The sequence below is a fragment of the Oncorhynchus kisutch genome, linkage group LG4 (genome assembly GCF_002021735.2).
Source record: "Oncorhynchus kisutch isolate 150728-3 linkage group LG4, Okis_V2, whole genome shotgun sequence".
NCBI classification, from domain to species: domain Eukaryota; kingdom Metazoa; phylum Chordata; class Actinopteri; order Salmoniformes; family Salmonidae; genus Oncorhynchus; species Oncorhynchus kisutch.
This window is the reverse complement of record NC_034177.2, coordinates 61472877-61497045: the sequence shown is the minus strand read 5'-3', so window position 1 is coordinate 61497045 and position 24169 is coordinate 61472877. Positions and strand designations below refer to the sequence as shown.

Sequence of the window (24169 nt, the reverse complement as noted above, 5' to 3'; positions counted from 1 at the left end):
ACACGAAACGTATGTGACGGGGTCTACAGACAATCACGGATTACAAAAAGAAAACCATCGTCTTGCTTCCGGACAAATTAATAAACTTCTTTGCACGCTTTGAGGACAGCAGTGCCACCGACGCGAACCACTACCAAAAACTTTGGGCACCTTCTCCGTGGCCGACGTGAGTAAAAAAATTTAATGGGTTAACCCTCGCAAGGCTGCTGGCCGAGACGGCATCCCTAGCCGCGTCCTCAGAGTATGCGCAGACCAGCTGGCTGGTGTGTTTACGGCCATATTCAATCAATCTCTATCCCAGTCTACTGTCCCCATATGCTTCAAGATGGCCATCATTGTTCCTGTTCTCAAGAAAGCCTAGGTAACTGAACTAAATGACTACCGCCCCGTAGCACTCCTGTCATCCTGAAGTGCTTTGAGAGACTAGTCGAGGATCCTATCACCTCCACCCTACCTGTCATCCTAGACCCATTTCAATTTGCTTTACCGCCCCAATAGGTCCACAGACAATGCAATCGCCATCACACTGCACACTACCCTATCCCATCTGGACAAGAGGAATACCTTTGTAAGAATCCTGTTCATTGACTACAGCTCAGCATTCAACACCATACTACCCTCCAAACTCATCATTAAACTTGAGTCGCTGGGTGTTGACCCTGCCCTTTGCAACTGGGTCCTGTTCTCAGCCCCCTCCTGTACTCCCTGTTCACCCATGACTGCGTGGCCATGCACGCCTCTAACTCAGTAATCAAGTTTGCAGTATGACACATCAGTGGTTGGCTTGATTACCAACAACGATGAGACGGCCTACAGGGAGGAGGTGAGGGCCCTCGGAGTGTGGTGTCAGGACATTAACCTCTCACTCAACGTCAACAAAAGAAAAGAGATGATCGTTGACTTCAGGAAACAGCAGAGGTTGATCCCCCCCCTCCCCCCATCTACATCGATGGGACTGCAGTGGAGAAAGTGGAAAGTTTTAAGTTCCTCCGTGTACTTATCACCGACAAACTGAAATGGTCCACGCACACAGTGTGGTGAAGAAGGCGCAACAGCGCCTCTTCTACCTTAGGAGGCTCAAAAAATGTGGCTTGTCACCAAAAACCCTCACTAACTTCTACAGGCGCACAATCGAGAGCATCATGTCGGGCTATATCTCCGCCTGGTAAGGCAACTACACCGCCCTCAACTGCAAGGCTCTGCAGAGCGTGGTGCGGTTCTGCACAACGCATCACTGGGGGAAAACGACCTGCCCTCCAGGACAACCTACACCCCGATGTCACAGGAAGGCCAAAAAGATCATCAAGGACAATAACCACCCGAGCCACTGTTTGTTCACCCCACTTCCATCCAGAAGATGATGTCAGTACAGGTGCATCAAAGCTGGGACAGAGATTGAAAAACAGCTTCTATCTCAAGGCCATCGGACTGTTAAACAGCCATCATTAGCACAGAGGCGGCTGCCTACCTACAGACTTGATTTAATTGGCCACTTTAGTAAATGGAACACTAGTCACTGAAAGTAATGCGAGATATGTAAACATTCTTATCTCATGTATATACTACACTATCTATCATTGCATCTTAGCCGCTCTGTCACCGCTCATCCATATATTTACTTAGATTTGTGTGTATTAGGTAGTTGTTGTGGAATAGTTAGATACTGCTGTCAGATCTAGAAGCATAAGCATGTCGGGACACTCTCAATAACATCTGCTAACCATGTGTATGTGACCAGTACAATTGAATTTGATTTAGCAGCGGCTGTGACGCAAACGTTTCGCACATCCCAGCGTATTGTTTTCCTCACTGAACTAACCAGTATGCAAACTGAAACTTGTGTTCTCTTGACCGACAAAAGAAGGCGAGGGGAAAACCTCCCCACTGTGGTGGAATTGCGACGAATCCAGTTCCAACACTTGCATAAATGATGAATGTCTAAAATCATTTTATTTCTCTACTTCAGGCTGTTGGGGGCCCTGTGTCGGTGTATTTGCGACCCGCAGCTCAATTCATCCTCCCAGGACATCCGGCCGGGTGAGTCGCTGGGCCAGCTGCTCCTCTTCCACCTCAACTCCAAGTCTGCCCTGCAGCGCATCGTTGTGGCCCTGGTCCTCTGTGAGTGGGCCGCCGTGCAGAAGGTGGGGCCCGAGTCTCTTTTTCGTTCGTCAGATTCTTCCGTTTGGTGCTGTCTGAATAGGAGTTGTTCACTTTAGAACTGCTTTTATGGCCGGGATTCAAACAAACACAAACTACCTGTGCAGCGCTATTTTTACTTTTAATTTCAGCTTGAGCCGACGTCAAAGGTGTACCGTAGATAGCCAACACGATACCAGCAAACTGTAGTTTCATTGAATCCCAGCCAATGTCAAATGAAACCTTGTCCGCCTTGCCCCCCCCCCCCCGCCCTCTCTTGACTCAGGTGGTGTCAGCCATGGTCCAGCCTCGCCTGTTAGCCATCCTGTCAGAGCAGCTGTACTACGATGAGATCGCCATTCCCTTCACACGCATGCAGAATGAGTGTAAGCAGCTCATCGCCCTGCTGGCCGACGCTCAGATCGACGTGCGCGACCGCCTCAACTGCAGCGTGTTCACTATCGACCAGGCCAACGAACTGGTGAGGACGACACTCCCACTGTATTTGTGTTACATCCCTAAAAGATAAAATGGCAGCCAAATCCAGTGTTTCAATGACATTGTGGATTTCAATTGTCTATTTGTCAGAACAGACATTTTTCTGCTCTTGCCAGTTCAGACCGCATTTCTTTATTGCCCGTTCCGGGATTCGAGTCATCAACCCTCCGGCTACCGGTCGGCCTCTAACCTTTGGGCCACCTACTGGCCACCTTCCATCTCCATGGCTCAGTCTAAGCTCAGTGGGGATCAAGTTATGACTTATAATATTCAACATGTTTGATTTAAAAAAAACATCTTATTGCGCTCATTTAGCAAAGTTAGGTTACTATTGTGCTATGTGCTGTCTCTGTGGTGTGTTGGCTTGTCTGGGAAGAAGGCCATGGCCCTGTGCCCGTCTGCCACGGAGACACAAGGGTGTGATGACGCCGTGCTAGAGAGACTGATGGTAGTGTACTAATTTTGACTGTCTCTGGTCCTATGCTCCCGAGTGGCGCAGCGGTCTAAGGCGCTGCATCTCGGTGCAAGAGGCGACTCTACTGTCCCTGGTTCGAATCCAGGCTGAATCACATCCCGCCGTGATTGGGAGTCCCGTAGGGCGGCGCACAATTGGCCCAGCGTTGGCCGGGGTAGGCCGTCATTGTAATTAAGAATTTGTCCGTAACTGACTTCCCTAGTTAAATAAAATAAAATATGCCACTGTCTGGGAGCAAAAACAATTCTAGCTTTAGGAGAAGGTGGCTGCTTATACTAAGTGTACTACTCCCATGTTTTTGCCATCTGGGTTAAGTCTTCATAGATTCATAACCTACATTTTCAACACAGATTAAATGTAGCTTTTAGCCGAAGACATTTTGAGCTGTCTGAAGTCATTACATTTATGTTTAAATATTGAATCAATGTTCTCCAGGGGTCGCATTAGGTTTCAGAAACCTTCATTTTCAAAACGCAGACCATCGTATGTTTTTAAACCATTTCACCTGCATTGAAATTCGAAAGACAGGTGTTTTTGTTGTTGTTGCTTAAGTAGAGTTATCAGGGGTGTGCAACTAATTTTTCATTACACAAAATCAATGAATGCAAAACATTTGGGAGGGAATCGCTTAGTTATCCTCAGGGGACGCTTAGTTATCCTCAGGGGACAACCGAAGAGCTGCGCCATTTGGTTAGCAGCCACGCTGCATTAGTAAATTGACTTACTATGAAAGAGCGCGGTATCTTTTGCATAGACGATACATGGCCATCGGCAACATTTACCTTGCATTTTAACTTGCTAAAACCACCGGAGAAAAGTAAACGTCAGTCAGAGCGCTGTCTGCTGATCAAATGTACCTTTGTGAATGCGGGGGATTTAATTGGTTTGAAGACGATTTTTCATCTGAGTGGAAAAGTGCAACTGAAAGCACAATTTGTGTAACATTTAGGATTTGGCGCGAACTGCGACAGAAGCGTGCAGACATTACAATGAGAAGTATTTCAGATGGGCATTTACAAAATGCCTGCGTTAACAGAACGCAGCATTATATTTGATCTTATCTGCGTGAAAAACTCTGAATTCTGTGTTATTGCGACCTCTGGTTCTCATCTATTTTGTTGAACAGCGGTAATGGAAGGATTGTTTTGTAAAGAAATTTGCCCTGAATCTGTCATTCCCTATCAGACTTTGGGTCATTTCCCTTAACTCCGATGGAATTGAACTATAGACCCTATTGAGGTTAATGGAGGCTGAACGCCATTGTATCGAACGGTGACAAACCCAGGAATACTATGAATCACCTTCTACATCCTCTGCTCTTCCCTCCATACATAGGTGACCACCATCTTCGCCGAGTCCACCGTGGGCCTGGATACGAATTCCAAACAGTTTCATCCACTGGACAGCAAGCGTCAGCAGGCCCAGTCCACGGTGGGCGAGACCAGTGTGGAGTGGCAGCAGCTGCACCTGCGCGTCCACATGTTCACCGCCTGCGCCGTGGTCAACCTGCAGGTAGGTCATGTCATCTAACACTGGAAACGTGGTTCCTTTATCGACACTTTGCCTTCCCTGATATCGATACCATGTCTATTCAAATGGTTTTGTTTGAATAATTTGTACATAACATATACACTTAGTGTACAAAACATTAACATTATTCCATGACAGACTGACCAGGTGAAAGCTATGATCCCTTATTGATGTCACTTACCTCTACTTCAATGGGTGTAGATGAAGAGGAGGAGGCCAGATAAAGGATTTTTAAGCCGTTCAGAGAGTGAATGGTCAAGACAAAATATTTAGTGCCTTTTAAACGGGGTATGGTAGTAAGTGCAAGGTTATGTCAAGAACTGCAACACTGCTGGGTTTTTCACGCTTAACAGTTTCCCGTGTGCCTCAAGAATGGTCCACCACCCAAAGGACTTCCAGCCAACTTGACATAACTGAGACCGGCACTGAAGTCGACATGGGCCAGCACCCCTGTGGAACGCATTCAACACCTTGTTAGAGTCCATGCCTCGATGAATTGAGGCTGTTCTGAGGGCAAAAGGGGGGATGCGCAACTCTATATTAGGAAGGTGTTCCTAATGTTTGGTACTCAGTGTAGGTTTACCATTTTGTACGTATTTTTTTCCCTCTGCTCACCGTTCTAGCCAACACATTGTTATGCATAATGTTCTTAATTGAAGCCCTATTTGGCATTCCAAAGTAGGTCATTGTCTCTATTTGCTGCTGCGCTTTATTCAGTATTCAGTATTTTTTAAATCCTCATTTACATTGGACAAAAATGTATGCACTTTAAAATGTCCCATTTTGTCACACTACACAATGCCACAAATGTCTCAAGTTTTGAGGGAGTGTGCAATTGGCACATTCATTTCTCTGCCATAAGCTGCCTCCAACGTCATTTTAGAGAATTTGGCCATACGTCCAACCGGCCTCAACTGCAGACCACGTGCAACCACGCGAGCCCAGGACCTCCACATCCGGCTTCTTCACCTGCGGGATCGTCTGTGGGGGGTTGCTGAGGAGTATTTCTGTCTGTAATAAAGCCCTTTTGTGGGGGAAAACTTATTCTGATTGCCTTGTCCCCCCTGTGGGTGGGCCTGGCTCCCCAGTGGGTGGACCTATGCCCTCCCAGGCTCACCTATGGCTGCCCAGTTATGTGAAATCCATAGATTAGGGACTAATGACTTTATTTCAATTTAACTGATATCCTCATATGAACTGTATCTCAGTAAAATCTTTGACATTGTTGCATTTTATATTTTTGTTTCAGTACAGATGCATAGTATTGATACCAGCAATATTAGCCAGAGAAGTACATGGTATCATATGGAAACTGAAATGCACAGCGTTAAATCTGGGTTGTGTTCATTAGGCACCAAACGGACTGAAACAGACTATCTGGACTTGTCCAATAGCAAACGCTCATTTTCATTTTCTCTCATCCCAACCTGCAGGCGTTACCAGACAAGCTGAACCCAGTGGTGCGTCCGCTCATGGAGGCAGCTAAGCGGGAGGAGAACACCCTGGTTCAGGGTTACGCCGCCTCCTTCATCGCCAAGCTGCTGCAGCAGTGTGCTACTAGGCAGCCGTGTCCCAATTCCAAGATCGTCAAGAACCTGTGTTCGTCGATCTGCATGGACCCCCTACTCACGCCCTCCTCGGCCTGCCCCGTGCCCCCCACTCAGACTGCCAAAGGTATGGGATGGGATGCACAACATTTTTAATCTGGGTCATGTTCATGAGGGCACACCATAGTGAAATGTAGACTAAAACTGGAGAAGATATTGTGGTCTCGCCGTGTTTCAGCCCGATGAACATGACCCAGATTAACACTAATGAGGTTGTGGCTGCCAGAAACAGATATTACGTAGAACCCTCTGACACTCACTCTGTTGACCCTTTCTCTCTTTCACCCCTAGCTGGCATGTCGGAGAAAGAATGCATCCACCACATGGTCAATAAGACCAAGGGCATTATCACCCTCTACCGCCACCAGAGGGCAGCATTTGTCATCACCAGCAAGAGGGGCCCCACCCCCAAAACCTCCAAGACCCCCACCACTGAACTGCCACCAGGCAGCACCATCACCACAGATACTGATGAGGTGGGTGACAGAGAGAGCAAACATTTACCTGTGTATTGACTGTGTTCCTGATGACTATGGTTTATTTTGACCGTTTCAGAATAAAAAGCCATTTCTCGTTCAGAGAAGAGGTGCCGAGTTCTCTCTGACGACGGTTGCCAGGCACTTTGGCCAGGATCTGACGGGGTCACTGCCCTACCTGTGGGAGTTTGTGGTGGGACCTTTGAGGGCCGTGGTGGAGAACAACCAAGGCATCGGTATGCTACACTCTTCATTAGATCAAATGGGTCATGTTAATTTGGGATCACCGCAACTGAAAGCAAACGTTTCTTATTGGACAAGTAAAGGTAGCCCTGCCCTGTTTCAGTCCCATTTGGTGCCTAATGAACATGATCAAGATGTATTGCTATTTTCTACCCTCTGTCCACTTCCAGATGGGCATCTTCCTATACCTCTTGTGAGTGTTGTCATCAATGAAGAGATATTGATGCATTTCTGCTCTATGGTGTTGTAGATGCAAAGCTCCAGTTGGAGAGGGGGGATGCTGCAGCCCAGGAGCTGGTCAACTCTCTGCAGGTGCTGGAGGTCACGGCTGGAGCCATGGCCCCCGAGCTCAAACCTCTGGTAAGACAACATGCAGGAGTTAAATTTGATTTGATTTTGATTTGAATCTCACCAGTAGAAACACCACCATCATATCTACCAAATTCCAGTAAAAGATTGACTTCTCTAAGCTCAAAAATTTCTCCAATGTTTTCACACCTCAGTTGTTTTCACGCCCACATCCCTCGCCATCTGCTGTGTAGGTCCAGGAAAGTATTCAGACCCATTGGCTTTCAACATTTTGTTATGCCTGATTCTATAACTGATGAAATAGTTATTCCACCTTTAACTGGCCTACCAGGCAATTTGTTCCAGTCATTGGCAGCAGAGAACTGGAAGGAGAGGCGGCCAAAGGAGGAGTTGGCTTTGGGGATGACCAGTGAAATATACCTGCTGGAGCGCATGCTATGGGTGGGTGCTGCTATGGTGACCAGTGAGCTGAGATAAGGCTGGGCTTTACCTAGCAGAGACTTATAGATGACCTGGAGCCAGTGGGTTTGTGACAAATATGAAGCGAGGGCCAGCCAACGAGAGCATACAGGTCGCAGTGGAGGGTAGTATATGGGGCTTTGGTGACAAAATGGATGGCACTGTGATAGACTACATCCAGTTTACTAAGTAGAGTGTTGGAGGCTGTTGTAAATGACATCGCCGAAGTCAAGGATCGGTAGGATAGTCAGTTTTACAAGGGTATGTTTGGCAGCATGAGTAAAGGTTGCTTTGTTGCGAAATAGGAAGCCGATTCTAGATTTAATTTTGGATTTGAGATGCTTAATGTGAGTCTGGAAGGAGACTTTACAGTCTAACCAGACACCTAGGTATTTGTAGTTATCCACATATTCTAAGTCAGAACCGTCCAGAGTAGTCATGCTAGATGAGCGGGCGGGTGCGGGCAGCGATCAGTTGAAGAGCATGCATTTAGTTTCACTTGCATTTAAGAGCAGTTGGAGGCCACGGAAGGAGTGTTGTATGGCATTTAAGCTTGTCTGGAGGTTTGTTAACAGTGTCCAAAGAAGGGCCAGAGGTATACAGAATGGTGTCGTCTGCATAGAGGTGGATCAGAGAATCACCCACAGCAAGAGCGACATCATTGATGTATACATAGAAAAGAGTCAGCCCGAGAATTGAACCCTGTGGCACCCCCATAGAGCCTGCCAGAGGTTCAGACATCATGCCCTCTGATTTGACACACTGAACTCTTACTGAGAAGTAGTTGGTGAACCAGGCGAGGCAGTCATTTGAGAAACTATGGCTGTTGAGTCTGCCAATAAGAATGCAGTGATTGACAGAGTCAAAAGCCTTGGCCAGGTTGATGAAGACGTCTGCACAATATTGTCTTTTATCGATGGCGGATATGATATCGTTTAGGACCTTGAGCGTGGCTGAGGTGCACCCATGACCAGCTCGGAAACCAGATTGCATAGTGGAGAAGGTACAGTGGGATTAGAAATGGTCAGTGATCTGTTTGTTAACTTGGCTTTCAAAGACTTTAGATAGGCAGGGTAGGATAGATATAGGTCTGTAACAGTTTGGGTCTAGAGTGTCTCCCCCTTTGAAGAGGGGGATGACTGAGGCAGCTTTCCAATCTTTAGGGATCTCAGACAATAAGAAAGAGAGGTTGAACAGGCTAGTAATAGGGGTTGCGGCAGATCATTTTAGAAAGAGAGGGTCTAGCCCAGCCGATTTTTAGGGGTCCAGATTTTGTAGCTCTTTCAGAACATCAGCTTTCTGGATTTGGGTGAAGGAGAAATGGGGAGGCTTGGGCAAGTTGCTGTGGGGGGTGCAGAGCTGTTGTCCATGGTAGGGGTAGCCAGGTGGAAAGCATGGCCAGCCGTAGAAAAATGCTTATTGAAATTCTCGATTATTGTAGATTTTTCGGTGGTGACAGTGTTTCCTCGCCTCAGTGCAGTGGGCAGCTGGTAGGAGGTGCTCTTATTCTCCATGGACTTTACAGTGTCCCAGAACTTTTTGGAGTTTGTGCTACAGGATGCAAATTTCTGTTTGAAATAGCTAGCCTTTGCTTTCCTAACTGCCTGTGTAGATTGGTTCCTAACTTCCCTGAAAAGTTGCAAACCGCGGGGGCTATTCGATGCTAATGCAGTACACCACAGGATGTTTTTATGCTGGTCAAAGACAGTCAGGTTTGGAGTGAACCAAGGGCTGTATATGTTCTTAGTTCTACATGTTTTTGAATGGGGCCTGCTTATTTAAGAGGGTGAGGAAAGCACTTTTAAAGAATAACCAGGTATACTCTACTGACGGAATGAGGTCAACATCCTTCCAGGATACCCGGGCCAGGTCGATTAGAAAGGCCTGCTCGCTGAAGTGTTTTTGGGAGCGTTTGATAGTGATGAGGGGTGGTCGTTTGACCGCGGACCCATTATGGACGCAGGCAATGAGGCAGTGATCGCTGAGATCCTGGTTGATGACGGTAGAGGTGTATTTAGAGGGCAGTTTGGTCAGGATGATATCTGAGGATTTAGGGTTGTACCTGATAGGTTCCTTGATAATTTATGTGAGATTGAGGGCATCTAGCTTAGATTGTAGGATGGCTGAGGTGTTAAGCATATCCCAGTTTAGGTCACCTAACAGTACAAACTGAAGATAAATGGGATGCAAGTAATTCACATATGTTGACCAGGGTACAGCTGGGGGCTGAGGGGGGTCTATAACAAGCGGCAACAGTGAGACTTATTTCTGGAAAGGTGGATTTTTAAAAGTAGAAGCTCAAACTGTTTGGGCACAGACCTGGATAGCAAGACATAGCCTGCACAGTTGAAACTCCACCCCCTTTGGCTGTTCCATCTTGGCGGCAAATGTTGTACTTGGGGATGGAAATGTCAGAATTGTTGGTGGCCTTCCTAATCCAGGATTCAGACACGGTTAGGACATCAGGGTTGGCGGAGTGTGCTAAAGCAGTGAAAAAAAAAAACTTAGGGAGGAGGCTTCTGATGTTAACATGCATGAAACCAAGGATTTTACGGTTACAGAAGTCAACAAATGAGAGCGCCTGGGAATAGGATTGGAACTGGGGGCTACAGGGCCTGGGTTAACCTCTACATCACCAGAGGAACAGAGGAGGAGTAGGATAAGGGTACGGCTAAAGGCTATAAGAACTGGTCGTCTAGTGCATTGGGGACAGAGAATAAAAGGAGCAGATTTCTGGGCGTGGTAGAATAGATTCAGGGCATAATGTACAGACAAAGGTATGGTAGGATGTGAGTGCAGTGGAGGTAAACCTAGGCGTTGAGTGGCGATGAGAGGTTTCGTCTCTGGATGCACCAGTTAAGCCAAGTGAGGTCTACACGTGTGTGGGGTGGGACAAAAGAGCTATCTAAGGCATTTTGAGCGGTAATGAGGGCTCTACAGTGAAATAAAACAATAATAACTAGCCAAAACAGCAGTAGACAAGGCATATTGAGACAACAACGGATAAATGACAATGAAATGGGCAGAGCGGATCAGTTAGGTACAAACAGGATTTGAGTACGAGGCTGGGGGCGACAGGTAAAAAAAATTAGGTGCCGTGTTATTGAAACAGTCCAGGGGAGTCAGCTGTGTATCAGAGTGATCATAGGGTCAAAAGAGCAGCAATAGGTGAGTCAGGGTGCTGTTCAGTAGTCACTACTACGCTAGGCGAGCAGGGGATACAACGTTCAGAAAATCTAGCGGGCTGGGGCTAGTAGATGGTTCTTCGGCGACATCGTAGAACCATCTACTAGTTGAGACCACATCGGGCAGTCACGTCGGCAGTCCAGTCGTGATGGATCGGCGGGGCTCTGTGTCGACAAAAAAGGGTCCAGTCCAGTTGGCAAAGGAGGTATTGTAGCCCTAGAATTAGCTGGTATATGGGCCTAGCTCGAGGCTAGTTCAATGCTAGCTAGTGCTTGCTTCGGGACAGAGTCGTTAGCAAACAGTATCCAGTCATTTGCAGCTAGCTAGTTGTGATGATCTGGTGTAATGATTCAGAGCGGCAGGAAAGCAGGAAAGCAGTCCGATATGCTCTGGGTTGATATTGCGCTGTGCAGACTTGTAGGCGTTGTCCGAGCTGGTGGTGGCTAGCTGGTGACAGAGGAAAAAGATGAAGACCGCTAGCCGTGGCTAACAAAGACTAGTAGCTGGTTAGCTCCTTATGGAAGTTCCAGTTATAAGGAATAAAAATAGCAGATCCGTACCACATTGGGTGAGGCGGGTTGCAGGAAAGTAGAAAGTGAGTTTAAGATATATACGAAAAAGGCCAGCTATTTACACGGGATAAGACAAATACACACGTCCTGCTGCTACGCCATCTTGGATTCTAGATGGCGTAGCAGACCCTTTACTCAGTACTTTGTTGAAGCACCTTTGGCAGCGATTACAGCCTTGAGTCTTCTTGGGTATAACACTACAAGCTCTCTGCAAATCCTCTCAAGCTCTCAGGTTGGATGGAGAGCATTGCTGCACATCTATTTTCAGATCTCCAGAGATGTTCGATCGGATTCAAGTCCGGGCTCTGGCTGGGCCACTCAAAGACATTGAGACTTGTCCCGAAGCAACTCCTGCGTTGTCTTGGCTGTGTGCTTAGGGTTGTTGTCCTGTTGGAAGGTGAACCGTTTCCCCAGTGTGAGGTCCTGAGGACTCTGGAGCAGGTTTTCATCAAGGATCTCTGTACTTTGCTTCGTTCAGGTTTGCGTCGATCCTGACTAGTCTCCCAGTGCCTACCACTGAAAAACATCTCCACAGCATGATGTTTCCACCACCATGCTTCACCGTAGTGATGGTGCCAGGTTTCCTCCAGACATGACGCTTGGCATTCAGGCCAAAGAATTCAGTCTTGGTTTCATCAGACCAGAGAATCTTGTATCTTATGGTCTGAGAGTCCTTTAGGTGCCTTTTGGCAAACTCCGAGCGGGCTGTCATGTGCCTTTTCCTGAGGAGTGGCTTCCATCTCTAACATAAAGGCCTGATTAGTGGGGTGCTGCAGAGATGGTTGTCCTTCTGGAAGGTTCTCTCATCTCCACAGAGGAACTCTGGAGCTCTGTCAGAGTGACCATCGGGTTCTTGGTCACCTCCCTGATTAAGGCCCTTCTCCCCGATTGCTCAGTTTGACCATGCGGCCAGCTCTAGGAAATGTCTTGGTGGTTCCAAACTGCTTCCATTTAAGAATGATGGAGGCCACTGTGTTCTTGGGGAATTCCTTCGACATCGTAGCTTGGATTTTGCTCTGTCATGCACGGTCAACTCTGGGACTTATAGACAGGTGTGTGCCTTTTCCAAATCATGTCCAATTAGTTGAATTTACCACAAATGGACTCCAATCAAGTTGTAGAAACATCTCAAGGATGATCAATGGAAACGGGATGCACCTGAGCTGAATTTCGTGTCTCATAGCAAATGGTCTGAATAATTACGCAAATAAGGTATCTGTTTTTTTTTATACATTTGCAAAAATGTGAAAACCTGATTACTGAGGATTTTTTGGGGGGGTTTTAATCCATTTTAGAATAAGTCTATAATGTAACAAAATGGGGAAAAGTCAAGGGGACTGAATACTTTCCAAAGGCACTGTATGCCTCAAGCCAAAATGAATGGTGAAGATGAGCACAGGTATCTGGAAATTACGTGGTGGTGTTTGGAATTGTCGCATGTACATCACCTGCCACAATCCAAAACACCACCTTGTGCTCTGGGCCGTGTGTTTATCTCAACAGAGGACTTTGACGTGAACACATCAGGCAAACTTTGATTTTGGAGCGTAATGTCTGTAAATACCCCCATTTACTGTATTGTCTGTCTGATTTAGTTCTTCCCCTCTGCGTTTCAGTTGTTGGAGCACCTGCCCCACCTGTTCACCTGTCTGCAGCACCCGTACACGGCCGTGCGTCACATGGCGGCACGCTGCGTTGGTGTGCTCAGTAAGATCGCTACCATGAAGACCATGCACCTGTTCCTGGAATGTGTGCTGCCCTGGCTGGGGTGCATCGAGGATGGCACTAAGCAGGAGGGGGCCATCGAGGCCATGGCCTGTATCCTTCATACGTGTCAGTCAGACATGTTCCCGCGTATGAGCAACCAACCAATGGTTTTTATATAAAATAGAAAAAGGACATGCCATGTAGCAGACACTTTATCCAACAGTATATTGAGTGCATGCAAACATTTGTTTTGTAAATGTGACCCCAGCAGGAATTGAACCCAAAACCCCACATTGAAACCAGGGGAGTTGGTGTCTTGTGGTTGGTTGTCCTTGACCCCTTGGCCCCCGCCCCCCAGGTGTGATGGAGCAGTTGGATGTGGACATCGTGCCGTACATTGTGCTGCTGGTGGTGCCGGTGCTGGGCCGCATGAGTGACCCCAGTGACAGCGTCCGTTTCATGGCCACGCAGTGCTTCGCCACCCTCATCCGCCTGCTACCACTGGAGGTAAACACACACACCGAACAATACAGCACAGGCAGTATGTTTTAAGGAGATTTGTTTGCAAGTACTTATTTAGTCTTTTTTTGGGATGCCAGGTAATTTGTAGATCTGTGATTCTGCCTAGTCCTACTGCAGTGTAGTCGATATCAAACTCTCGCTAGATCTGCCATTTACAAGCTACCTGCGGTGTTACTTCCTACTGTGCAATATGGTTATTTGCCTTTTGCCCAATAGAGGACAGTATCTCACTATTTTCCTATGCTGAATATTTTATGTGATTGTCATTTGGAGGATGTGTGTGTGTACTCTAATGAAGTTGGGCATTTTGTTTTCATGGCGACATTGACATCTCTCAGCAGTTAAGTGTCAGTTCATTGGTTCACTTCAATCAGAGAGATTAAGTGGGAGAAATGAATCGGATGCACTGCAGAATTGGGACGGCTGAATGTCAGCCAAATGACCTCCCATACGGAGACACAGTTGACTCCCAAATAAAAAATGTTGGAGGCTTGGCTTTTGCACCTGGTAATGTTTGTTTGGATATCTTACACCCTTTTCACACTATCATGCTGACCACAATTGTAATGCGCTCAGATATGACATTTTTTCATTATTTCCAGCAAGGTTCCTGCAACTATGGTGGATGTGAAACCAGGTCAGCAAAGGACAGCTGGGCTTGGTTCAGGTCAGTGGTGTAAAAAGGGTTTTGAGTCTGCCTTTTTATGATTATTTTTTATCTTAGGCGGGTATCCCGGATCCTCCCACCATGTCGGATGATCTGATTCGCCAGAAGGCCAGAGAGCGTCACTTCATGGAACAGCTGCTGGACAGCAGGAAGTTGGAGAACTACAAGATCCCTGTGCCCATCAAGGCTGAGCTCCGCAAGTATCAGCAGGTGTGTGTTTACATGGCCTTTATTCTTTTTTTTACGTGTGTTTATGTGTGCATTTACTTTTTGTGGGTGTTAGAATTCTACCAACAATTAGTCGGGCCAATATTAGCCCTTTTCATAATCTATCGGCTAACAGCCCTTGACTATAGGTGCAGCTGAGATCTCCTTTATAGCACGAGCGCACTGTGCCTATTGTGTCAAACTGCTGCAAGCTATCTTTCCTCAAGGAACCTATAGGCTGCATCTTGCTACCCACTCATGCTGCACATCATTTATCACACTTGAATAATGCAAAAATGTTGAACCCTAAATGAATTTCCTGTTCGGCAAAACAATGTCCATACAGGCTACAGTACAAAGACGGATACCGGTAGCTTGCTAAGTAGCTAGCAAAATAACATTCAGCATTCACAGAAAGCGAACTTTGCTAGCTAGCATACAGGAAATATCAGTCATTTTTGCAGTCGACTAACCAACCCCCATTAATCGGTTAACAAACGGTTAAATTCGTCCAAACAGTCAAATTAGTTGAACAGAAAGTACTATTGCCATTGCTGAGATATTACAATTTGTGTGTACGAATTCTGGGTCAAAAGGTCACCGGAGATAAGGCACTGGTCAATGGCAGAGCCTTTTCCAAAAATGGCACCAAAATGGACTTGGATTAATAAACTAACTCAAATATCTCAAGATAGGAAAGTCCTATCAACATGACATTTTCAAGGGTTATACAATATTATGAGCATGTTAAATTGAAATAGAATTAAATATGTATACATACCGTAAAACTTCAATTAAACACTGAGTCTCAAATAGCCACTTGTCACTATTTTTAGTAGCAGGGCAATGGCACACATTTCAGCAATATAAACGCCTGTTTTAAATAAACGCCCTGTCTAAATGAATTGTTTACGAGGTTACTGTGACTTGTTTACGAGGTTTAATGTTTGATGTGTCACATTTACATAACTTTTCCAAGTCATTACTGAATTATGGCAATCAGCTGTTTTTATCGCCAGTAAGTAACTGCTAGCTATTGGCTGATAGCTAACTGGCAAGCACAAAAATTCAACTTCGGGAGTACAGACCCCAAGAAATTGGCCAGGCGCCATCTAGTGGTGCAAGTAAGAACTGCTGAAAAAATGCACAGTCAGAGGATAATAATTCTGTCAAGGAAGTTTGTCTTAATAAAAACAAAAGGGTGTCAATGATAACACATTAGGGCAGGAAATTAAGGAATTGATTAAAAAGCTGTAAATAAACAATAAACTATGCAAATGAACAAAGCTGTGTGCATTAAGGAAATAGAAGTCTGTCTCGAAGTGCCTGTTGTGTCCAGTGATTGCAGCAAATAAAAGCCTGGGCTATTAATTGAAGTTTTACGGTATGCACATGTACTGTATACATTTCCTGTTGTACACAATAAATCATTGATCAATTAGGCTTTTTCCACTTAAGTTATTTATTTTGCCCTACTAATGCAATCAGTCATACACATATGCTGCAGTACTAACCAGAGGTAATACTTTAGGATTTTAGTGTGCTTCTAACAGCAACTTATGTAATTTGACTCAACATTCTCTTATTTTTCTTGTGCCCACCTGCTCTAAAACCGTCTGCGGCGGCGGCTAACCTTCCTGATAGCTACTCTAGCAAAGGTGAGATTGGAAGATTGCATGAAATCTTGACAGCAGCATAGCAAAATGTTACCAAGAATTTGATTTGTGTAGTGATACATATATATATATATATATTAAAAAATTGCGTTTCGTCAGATGTATATGGTTGGACAGTGTAGATAAAAGCTTACTGAACTTCTCACTCAGGCTTTTTTTGAGCTGTCTCACTTCCAGCGAAAAGTGGTTGTCGGAAGAAGCGTAAAACCACTCTGGCCCCACTGATTGTGCGCTCCCCGATACGATACGTCACGTGACCTAACGCCCCAGCATGGGTACAAGGAATGGAAATTTGTAATTAAAAGCTTTAAAAACATGCGACAATAGCGAGCCGATCGTCTCATATTATTGAGCGTGCAACTACTGTAATTAAGCAGACCACGTAAGGCGTACAATTTGCCGGAAAACATTGTTCTAAAAGATGCACCTGATGGAGTGGTTTAAGAGAAACATCTCCGTTGACTTAGAAAGAGGGGAAATCTAAATATGCAACAACTAGGATGGGTTAATATGACTAGAATTTTGCCTTTGGCTTTTGGACAATGAAAGAAGGTGGATATGAAAACCAATAGAGAAATGCTGACACGTTTTGGGTCGCTAGCATAGCTAGCTTGCATGCTTCTCCTTTCTCTCTGCTCCGCTGCTTCAGCTTGCGTCTGAGTTGCCTAGCAGCAAGTCTCTGCTCTGGCTTGTTGCCTAGCAGCAAGTCTCCGCTCTGGCTTGTTGCCTAGCAGCAAGTCTCCGCTCTGGCTTGTTGCCTAGCAGCAAGTCTCCGCTCTGGCTTGTTGCCTAGCAGCAAGTCTCCGCTCTGGCTTGTTGTCTAGCAGCAAGTCTCCGCTCTGACTTGCTCACAGCTCGCTCTGACTAAACTAAGCCATTAGTTGACGTTACTCAAGCTACTTTCTAACTCTAAACTAACTGCACTTTACTATATTCATCAAAATAATAATTCCGGTCGGATCCAACACTGTTCGTGTTTGACTGACTGGATTTGTTATATTCTGACTCCAATTCAATTACATGAAATTATGCAAATGAATCTAGACTGATTTTAAAAGATATATATATATCCTTGAGTCTATTAATGCAGCTGTGCGTCAATCTAAGTAACATTATAATCAAAATCCCAATCAAAATCCAGCAATTTTAAGCTAGATGTATATTTGAGCTAGGGATGTTGGCCTTCAGCATCTGCGGGGGAAGGTGGCAGAGCTACAGCGGTGTTTGTCAGACATCCTGAAAATCGGTCTGTAGCGTCTGAAACGGTTTGACTCTATGGAAAGGGAAGACTCTCACGAACATGATGGGGTCCTCTGTTTTGCTCTATGACCCCCACAAGTTTCACAGGACTCGTCTGAAGGTAACCCATACAAACAAATGAAGGTAGTTTTGTGCCAACAAAAATAAGGGGTTAAATATGTCCAAAAAACACACATTTCCTGAGCTTTCTTATATCAACTAGGTATAGGACAGACACTTAAATCGTATTCCTTATGTGTATGTCTTTTTACTGTCTTTGCCGTTTTAGGAATGTGTTATTCCATGTGTTTCTATGGGCTATAGTTGTAGGCCAAATTCAATATTTTATCACAATTTCTTTATACCGAAAGGGGTCCTAAAATTCTAAATCAATAGCTAGATGATCCATGGTATGAACATCTTCAAAACAATTCCATATGTTACAGATGACAAACACTCTACTGACATTTGCCAAAGCTCAGTAACTCAATGCATGTGTTCATTGAATATGCTTTCCCCTGTATTGTAAGTAGGCCTAAACTACATCTTGATTTACCCAGTTTATCAATAGATTTATCGTACAACAAAGTCAAATGGATTATTATTGTAAGGGCTGTCAAAGTTAACGCGTTAATCACAGTTAACCTTTGACATTTTAAGCACAATGCGCTCTGCTGTGCGGTTGTCAGTAGTTACCACAAGCACAAAGTACTAATTATGGCTAACCCACAGATGGAACAATGAGACAGTTAATTCGCCGGATGTATAAATGTGAAGCATCCGCTTGGCGTTTCCTCTCACTACCAAACATATGGTAGTGAGAGGAAGCCCACTGGCCGGCAGTTAGAGGAGATTTTGGCCGAAGTTCAGCACATTTTCTCATCAATGAATCATTTTGATTTCAATAGTTTTCTGTTCGGAATGGACTGTTTTTTAAATATTTATTTTTGTAAATTTTGTTTGTAGACTTTTCCCTTTCAAAAAATCACGTTGTTTAGAAGTGCAAAGGCGAAAAGAGTTATTTCGCACTTCAGGAGGTGTTCCCTAACGGAAATATGCAGATGCATCGGTCTCAGACTTCTCTTGTTTCTTGTGGTGCTCAAACATCCATTATGCATGTAGTTTAGAATGAAAATTTACAGAAAGTTCAACCATAAACGCATTCCAAGGGCATTTCTTTAGATAACAGCCCAAAATCGTAATTTGCACAGAAGTAGCTAGCTAGTTATGCTAACGTCAACTAGCAGCTAGCTCATCAAACAAGAATGTTTACAATGCCATGGCTGAATAACTTGATTCAACTCTAATCAAGAAGCATTCAGCTGCTGTAGATTAGGGTTGGAGTGAAAATCTACAGGATGGTAGCTCTCAAGGAACAGGGTTGGAAAGTGTGTGCGTGTGTGTGTGTGTGTGTGACTAAAAGATGAGGGATGGCCTTGTCTCTAACTAGTTAAATAACTCTACAAGCAATTCAGCACTTTCTACTTTATCTTCCGTCTCGTTATTTTCTGCCAGCCTCTACAAATAGTGTTTGCTTTAAATGTAGCAGGGAGGGCAGCTGCTGCTGACAAATGACTTTTGGACAGAACACACATTTTAAAGTGGTGGAATGGGTTGGGCTTTGTGCCCAACATCCATCTCTCTAATGGGAAAGTGATTTGTAGATCAGTGATTCTGCCTGTGATGTAGTCATACACAAAATATCAGCACAGTGACAATGTTTGTATGAATTCTTTCACTCATCACTTCACAAGGTGTGGCATAAAATGCAGTGCAACAGCTCATTGCGTCACGTCATTGTCTCTCCTTGCCATAGCTAGTATGCAGAATGTGATTGATAAGGTTATTAAAATGACTCATTTGATGGACCGTTTCAATAACTTTTGATCTTTCCAGGATGGAGTGAACTGGCTGTCCTTCCTGAATAAGTACAAGCTGCATGGTATCCTGTGTGACGACATGGGCCTGGGCAAGACCCTGCAGTCCATCTGCATCCTTGCTGGGGACCACTACCTCAGGTACTTAACTGCATGAACACACAAACAGGTCGTGTTCCAGGCCGACTATATTGTAGTTGCACTGCGGTTGCATGCCATGTCATCGACTGTGCAGTCGGGCATCAGATTGCTATATCATTTGTGGTTACCAGACGTCATCAGACCACGCAACAGAACAGTGTACTGTTCTACTTTTGGTTTATTTTTTATGAAATAGTTTACATCAAATATTTTTTCAAGTTTTATTGAATTCCGTGACGCGGTTAGCCTTTACGGCTGGGACTGCAGGTTTGGGTCCCGGAATCCTCTTAAGTAGCAGTTAGCTGCTAGCCGTCATGAAAACAGAGTAGGCTAACGCTAGCAGTGCAAGCCCACCAATGTTTTTTTCCCCCCCACGGCTGGGCACAAATGCTTTAGGTGTTTTGATTTCCACACAATCACGAGATTGTGGAACTGTCAAATGGACAGGGATTGGCCTGCCCTATATGCACCACCACCAAGCAGCTTAAGGGAAGAGATCTTTCGGCTATGAGAAACGGATGACCTATTTTCTTAGTGTAGCCCAGGCAAACCGAATCTGTTTTTAAATGCCTCCTATAGCAAAGCTGTCTGAGTCGGGCGGCGTTGATCTGTCCCAATCCAACGGCTAGATATTAAGCTCAACTCTGCGGCCCATTGGCGACTGGATCTCGCAAGCCGTAGAAGATCAGGGAGGCAGTCTGGCCCCCCTTTCATATATCCGAGAAGATCCGATTCAGCTATCAAGCAGCTTTACCTTGCTTGATACAGACCTACCAGCCCGGGAGTCAACACGGATCCTGGGAATATACCAACAGCCAGTGGCACCCTCCCACATGGCCACCCCAGTTCAACAAATCACTGACTCAAGACAGAAGGGTCTCGGGCCAGCCGCCACCTTCCTGGGGTTTTCCGACGCCATCCACTGTTGCTGGTGAGAAGAATCAGGCTAGCCTCCCTCGAAGCCTCCATCCCCCCTGCCTGAGGCAGTCCCATCCTGCTCTCCCTCTTCCTTAATTAACCATCAGATTCCATCACAACCACCATCATTGTGGGCAGCTCAATGGTGAGAGATTTTGGCTTGCCTACAGTCTGTGGACCGACCCAAAGACCACTGTCACACAGGAGCCTGTTTCCATGACATCAACTCCCTCCTGCCAAACAATTCTGGCCAACTACTTCATTATTGACACAGGTTTTAACGACCTTCGCTTTAGGTGATCTGAGGGAGTTACTACACAACAAATTGTAGCACCCTCGCTAGCACAGGGAAGAGAACAATTCTCTCTGGCCCCCTCCCGTGCTATCAAAGGGGTTCAGAATGTTTCAGCCGACTCGTTGCCCTAAACGAGTACCCGAAGGAACCTTGCGAGAACAGGAACGTCTCCTTTTGTGACAACTTTGATTTGCTGTGGGAGTAACCAGCTCTTTTTAAGAGACTGGATTTCACCCTAACTACAGAGTTTATAGAAATATTTCCTGCAACATGGCAAACCGTTTTAGAGACGGACAGGGTCTGGTAGTGCTCCAGTGCTCCTTGTCAGAATAAGCAACGGAGGACTTGGAAACCATGTCAACTCCTGTGGAAATGGCACTATGGTTATTGTAACCTAATTTATGTTCCTCTAACTCTGCCTTCTAGTGAGTTTATACAAACTTATCTTCTACCATTCTGATACATTGGAGACTTTCAGAAAACCTGGTTGTAACGTTAGTTATTTGGTCATTTTTCCATTGGTTACCTCGAGTGGCCCACACTCATTGAATATGGAGCTTTTAAATGTTTTAAACTAGCAATTACTAGTTAAAACCTTTCTTGTGAATGACCTCATTGCGGAGCGCAAAATTGGTTGCATGTTTCTCATTGAAACATGGCTGTCTTCAGATTGTAGTTCTACTCTTATTGAAGCCCCCCCCCAGACTACAGCTTTTCATACTCTCAGAAAAGGGTGGGGTGACAGCCTCTATTTAAAAAAAAATAATAATAATACTCTCAGCTGTAAGGACATTTAGTTTGGTGACTTTTGTAAGTATTCTGAGCATCATGCTATACTGTTTAAATGTCAGCCACCAGTGCTGACTATAACCCTGCATTGGCCATCAAAAGCACTGCCCCATTTCATTTCCTGATTTCTTTGAACTATTGTCCTTCTACTATGATAAAAATCATTGTTATGCGTTTAATATATATCTTTTTTTTTAAATATTCATGTTGACAGAGATGGACTCCCAAGGCAATTGAATTTCGGAAACTGTTGCGCTCTATGGACTTCATCCAACATGTCACTGGACCCACCCATAGCTGCAGCCATGCTCTGAACCTGGTTATCACCAAGGGGCTTTCTATTGACACATCCTCTTGTTGATGTTGTCTTATCTGATCTCCACTGTATTTGTACTACTACCTTGTTCCCCATTGCACAGAGTAATACTGAACACCTTATTAAGAAACACGATCTCACCTCTGAAGTTGCTACAGGTTTTTGAGTGTATGAACAACACACCATCACCTATTCTGCCTTCCTCTTGTGATGATTTAGTTCACTTTAATAGCAAACTAAGGGCAACCATTAACGCCGTAGCTCCTGTAAGGTTGAAAAGAGGCCACATCCAAACAGAGCCAATTGGATGAGTCAGGAAACAAATCAATTGATAAGAAAATTGCAGAAAGGCAGAGTGGAAGTGGGGAAAGTCAGTTGCTGGTCATTTATGATATTCTGAGAGCGCATCTTGGCATATATGACAAGGCGATTAGAAATGCAAAGACGGGTTAATTTTTCGGACATTGATCACTAATAATCAGAATCATTCGAGTGTTCTTCTCTGCCATTGATGGCCTGATAAATCCTACCCCTGCAAGTCTGAACTTTCCTCCACATATTCAATGTGATGCGTCTCAGAGATCAGATCCCAATCATTAGGCTGGGTGTCAGTCAAGCAAGACCTGATGCGAGGTTTGATATACGGTGCATTCGGAAAGTATTCAGATCCTTGACCTCTTTTACATTTTGTTAGGTTACAGCCTTATTTTAAAATGGATACGTTTTTTTTTTTGTGTCTCAATCTACACACAATACTCCGTAATGACAAAGCAAAAAAACATTTTTTTATACATTTTTGCAAATTTATGAAAAATAAACTGAAATATCACATTTACGTAAGTATTCAGACCCTTTACTCAGTACTTTGTTGAAGCACCTTTGGCAGCGATGACCACCTCGAGTCTTTGGTTATGGCTCTACAGGCTTGCCACCTGTACTTGGGGAGTTCCTCCCATTCTTCTCTGCAGATCCTCTCAAGCTCTGTCAGGTTGGATGGGGAGCATTGTTGCACAGCTATTTTCAGGTCTCTCCAGAGATGTTCGATCGGGCTCTGGCTGGGCCACTCAAGGACATTCCGAGACTTGTCCCGAACTACACATTGTCTTAGCTGTGTGCTTAGGGTTGTTGTCCTGTTGGAAGGTGAACCAGTCTGAGTGCTCGGGAGCAGGTTTTCATCAAGGATCTCTCTGTACTTTGCTCCGTTCATCTTTCCCTCGATCCTGACTAGTCACCCAGTCCCTGCCGCTGAAACCATCCCCACAGCATGATGCTGCCACCACCATGCTTCACCGTAGAGATGGTGCCAGGTTTCCTCCAGATGTGACACTTGGGATTCAGGCCAAAGAGTTCAATCTTGGTTTCATCAGACCAGAAAATCTTGTTTCTCATGGTCTGAGAGTCTGTGCCTTTTGGCAAACTCCAAGCGGGCTGTCATGTGCCTTTCTACTGAAGAGTGGCTTCCTTCTCTACCATAAAGGCCTGATTTGGTGGAGTGCTGCAGAGAGGGTTCTCCTCCTGGAAGGTTCTCCCATCTCCACAGAGGAACTCTGGAGCTCTGTCAGTGACCATCAAGTTCTGACCAAGGTCCTTCTCCCCCGATTGCTCAGTTTGGCCGGGTGGCCAGCTCTAGGAAGAGTCTTGGTGGTTCAAAACTTCTTCCATTTAAGAATGATGAAGGCTACTGTGTGTTCTTGGGGACTTTCAGTGCTGCAGAAAGGTTTTGGTACCCTTCTCCAGATCTGTACCTCGACACAATCCTGTCTCTGAGCTCTACGGACAATTCCTTTTGACCTCATGTCTTGGTTTTTGCTCTGACATGCACTGTCAACTGTGGGACCTTATATAGACAGGTTTGTGCCTTTCCAAATCATGTCCAATCAATTAAATTTACCAACAGGTGGACTCCAAGTTGTAGAAACATCTCAATGATGATCAATAGAAAGGATGCACCTGAGCTCAATTTCAAGTCTCATAGCAAAAGGTCTGAATACTTATGTGAATAAGGTATTTGTTTTATACATGTGCAAACATTTCTAAACCAGTTTGTTTTCAGAATAAGACTAACGTAACAAAATGTGAAAGTCAAGGGGTCTGAATACTTTCCAAATCCACTGTATGTTACCCCTTGGCAAGCACAGCATTGATTTCCACTGCTACTCAGACGATACACAACTTTACATTTCTGTGTCACCAGGGGATTTTAGCTCTGCAGAAATGAGACTATTGGTGATTTGAAATACTTGGATGACTCACAACTTCTTCCAGCTAAATCCGGACAAGACCGGGGCACTTATTGTTGGAGCCAAAGCATAGAGAGAGAATCT

General features: G+C 45.0%; 1 protein-coding gene across 2 annotated transcripts in view; it reads left to right on the top strand.

Moving 5' to 3' along the window:
- The window catches only part of LOC109889804 (TATA-binding protein-associated factor 172-like), a 65573-nt gene that overhangs the window by 34979 nt on the left and 6425 nt on the right, over positions 1-24169 (top strand). For both annotated transcript variants that reach the window (XM_031823369.1, XM_031823368.1), the window contains exons 18-28: positions 1967-2141; positions 2423-2617; positions 4445-4621; positions 6073-6313; positions 6538-6722; positions 6802-6958; positions 7216-7325; positions 13108-13309; positions 13557-13705; positions 14445-14597; positions 19406-19527. In XM_031823369.1, the coding sequence (XP_031679229.1) occupies positions 1967-2141; positions 2423-2617; positions 4445-4621; positions 6073-6313; positions 6538-6722; positions 6802-6958; positions 7216-7325; positions 13108-13309; positions 13557-13705; positions 14445-14597; positions 19406-19527 (1866 nt within the window). The remainder of the gene's footprint in view (positions 1-1966; positions 2142-2422; positions 2618-4444; positions 4622-6072; positions 6314-6537; positions 6723-6801; positions 6959-7215; positions 7326-13107; positions 13310-13556; positions 13706-14444; positions 14598-19405; positions 19528-24169) is intronic.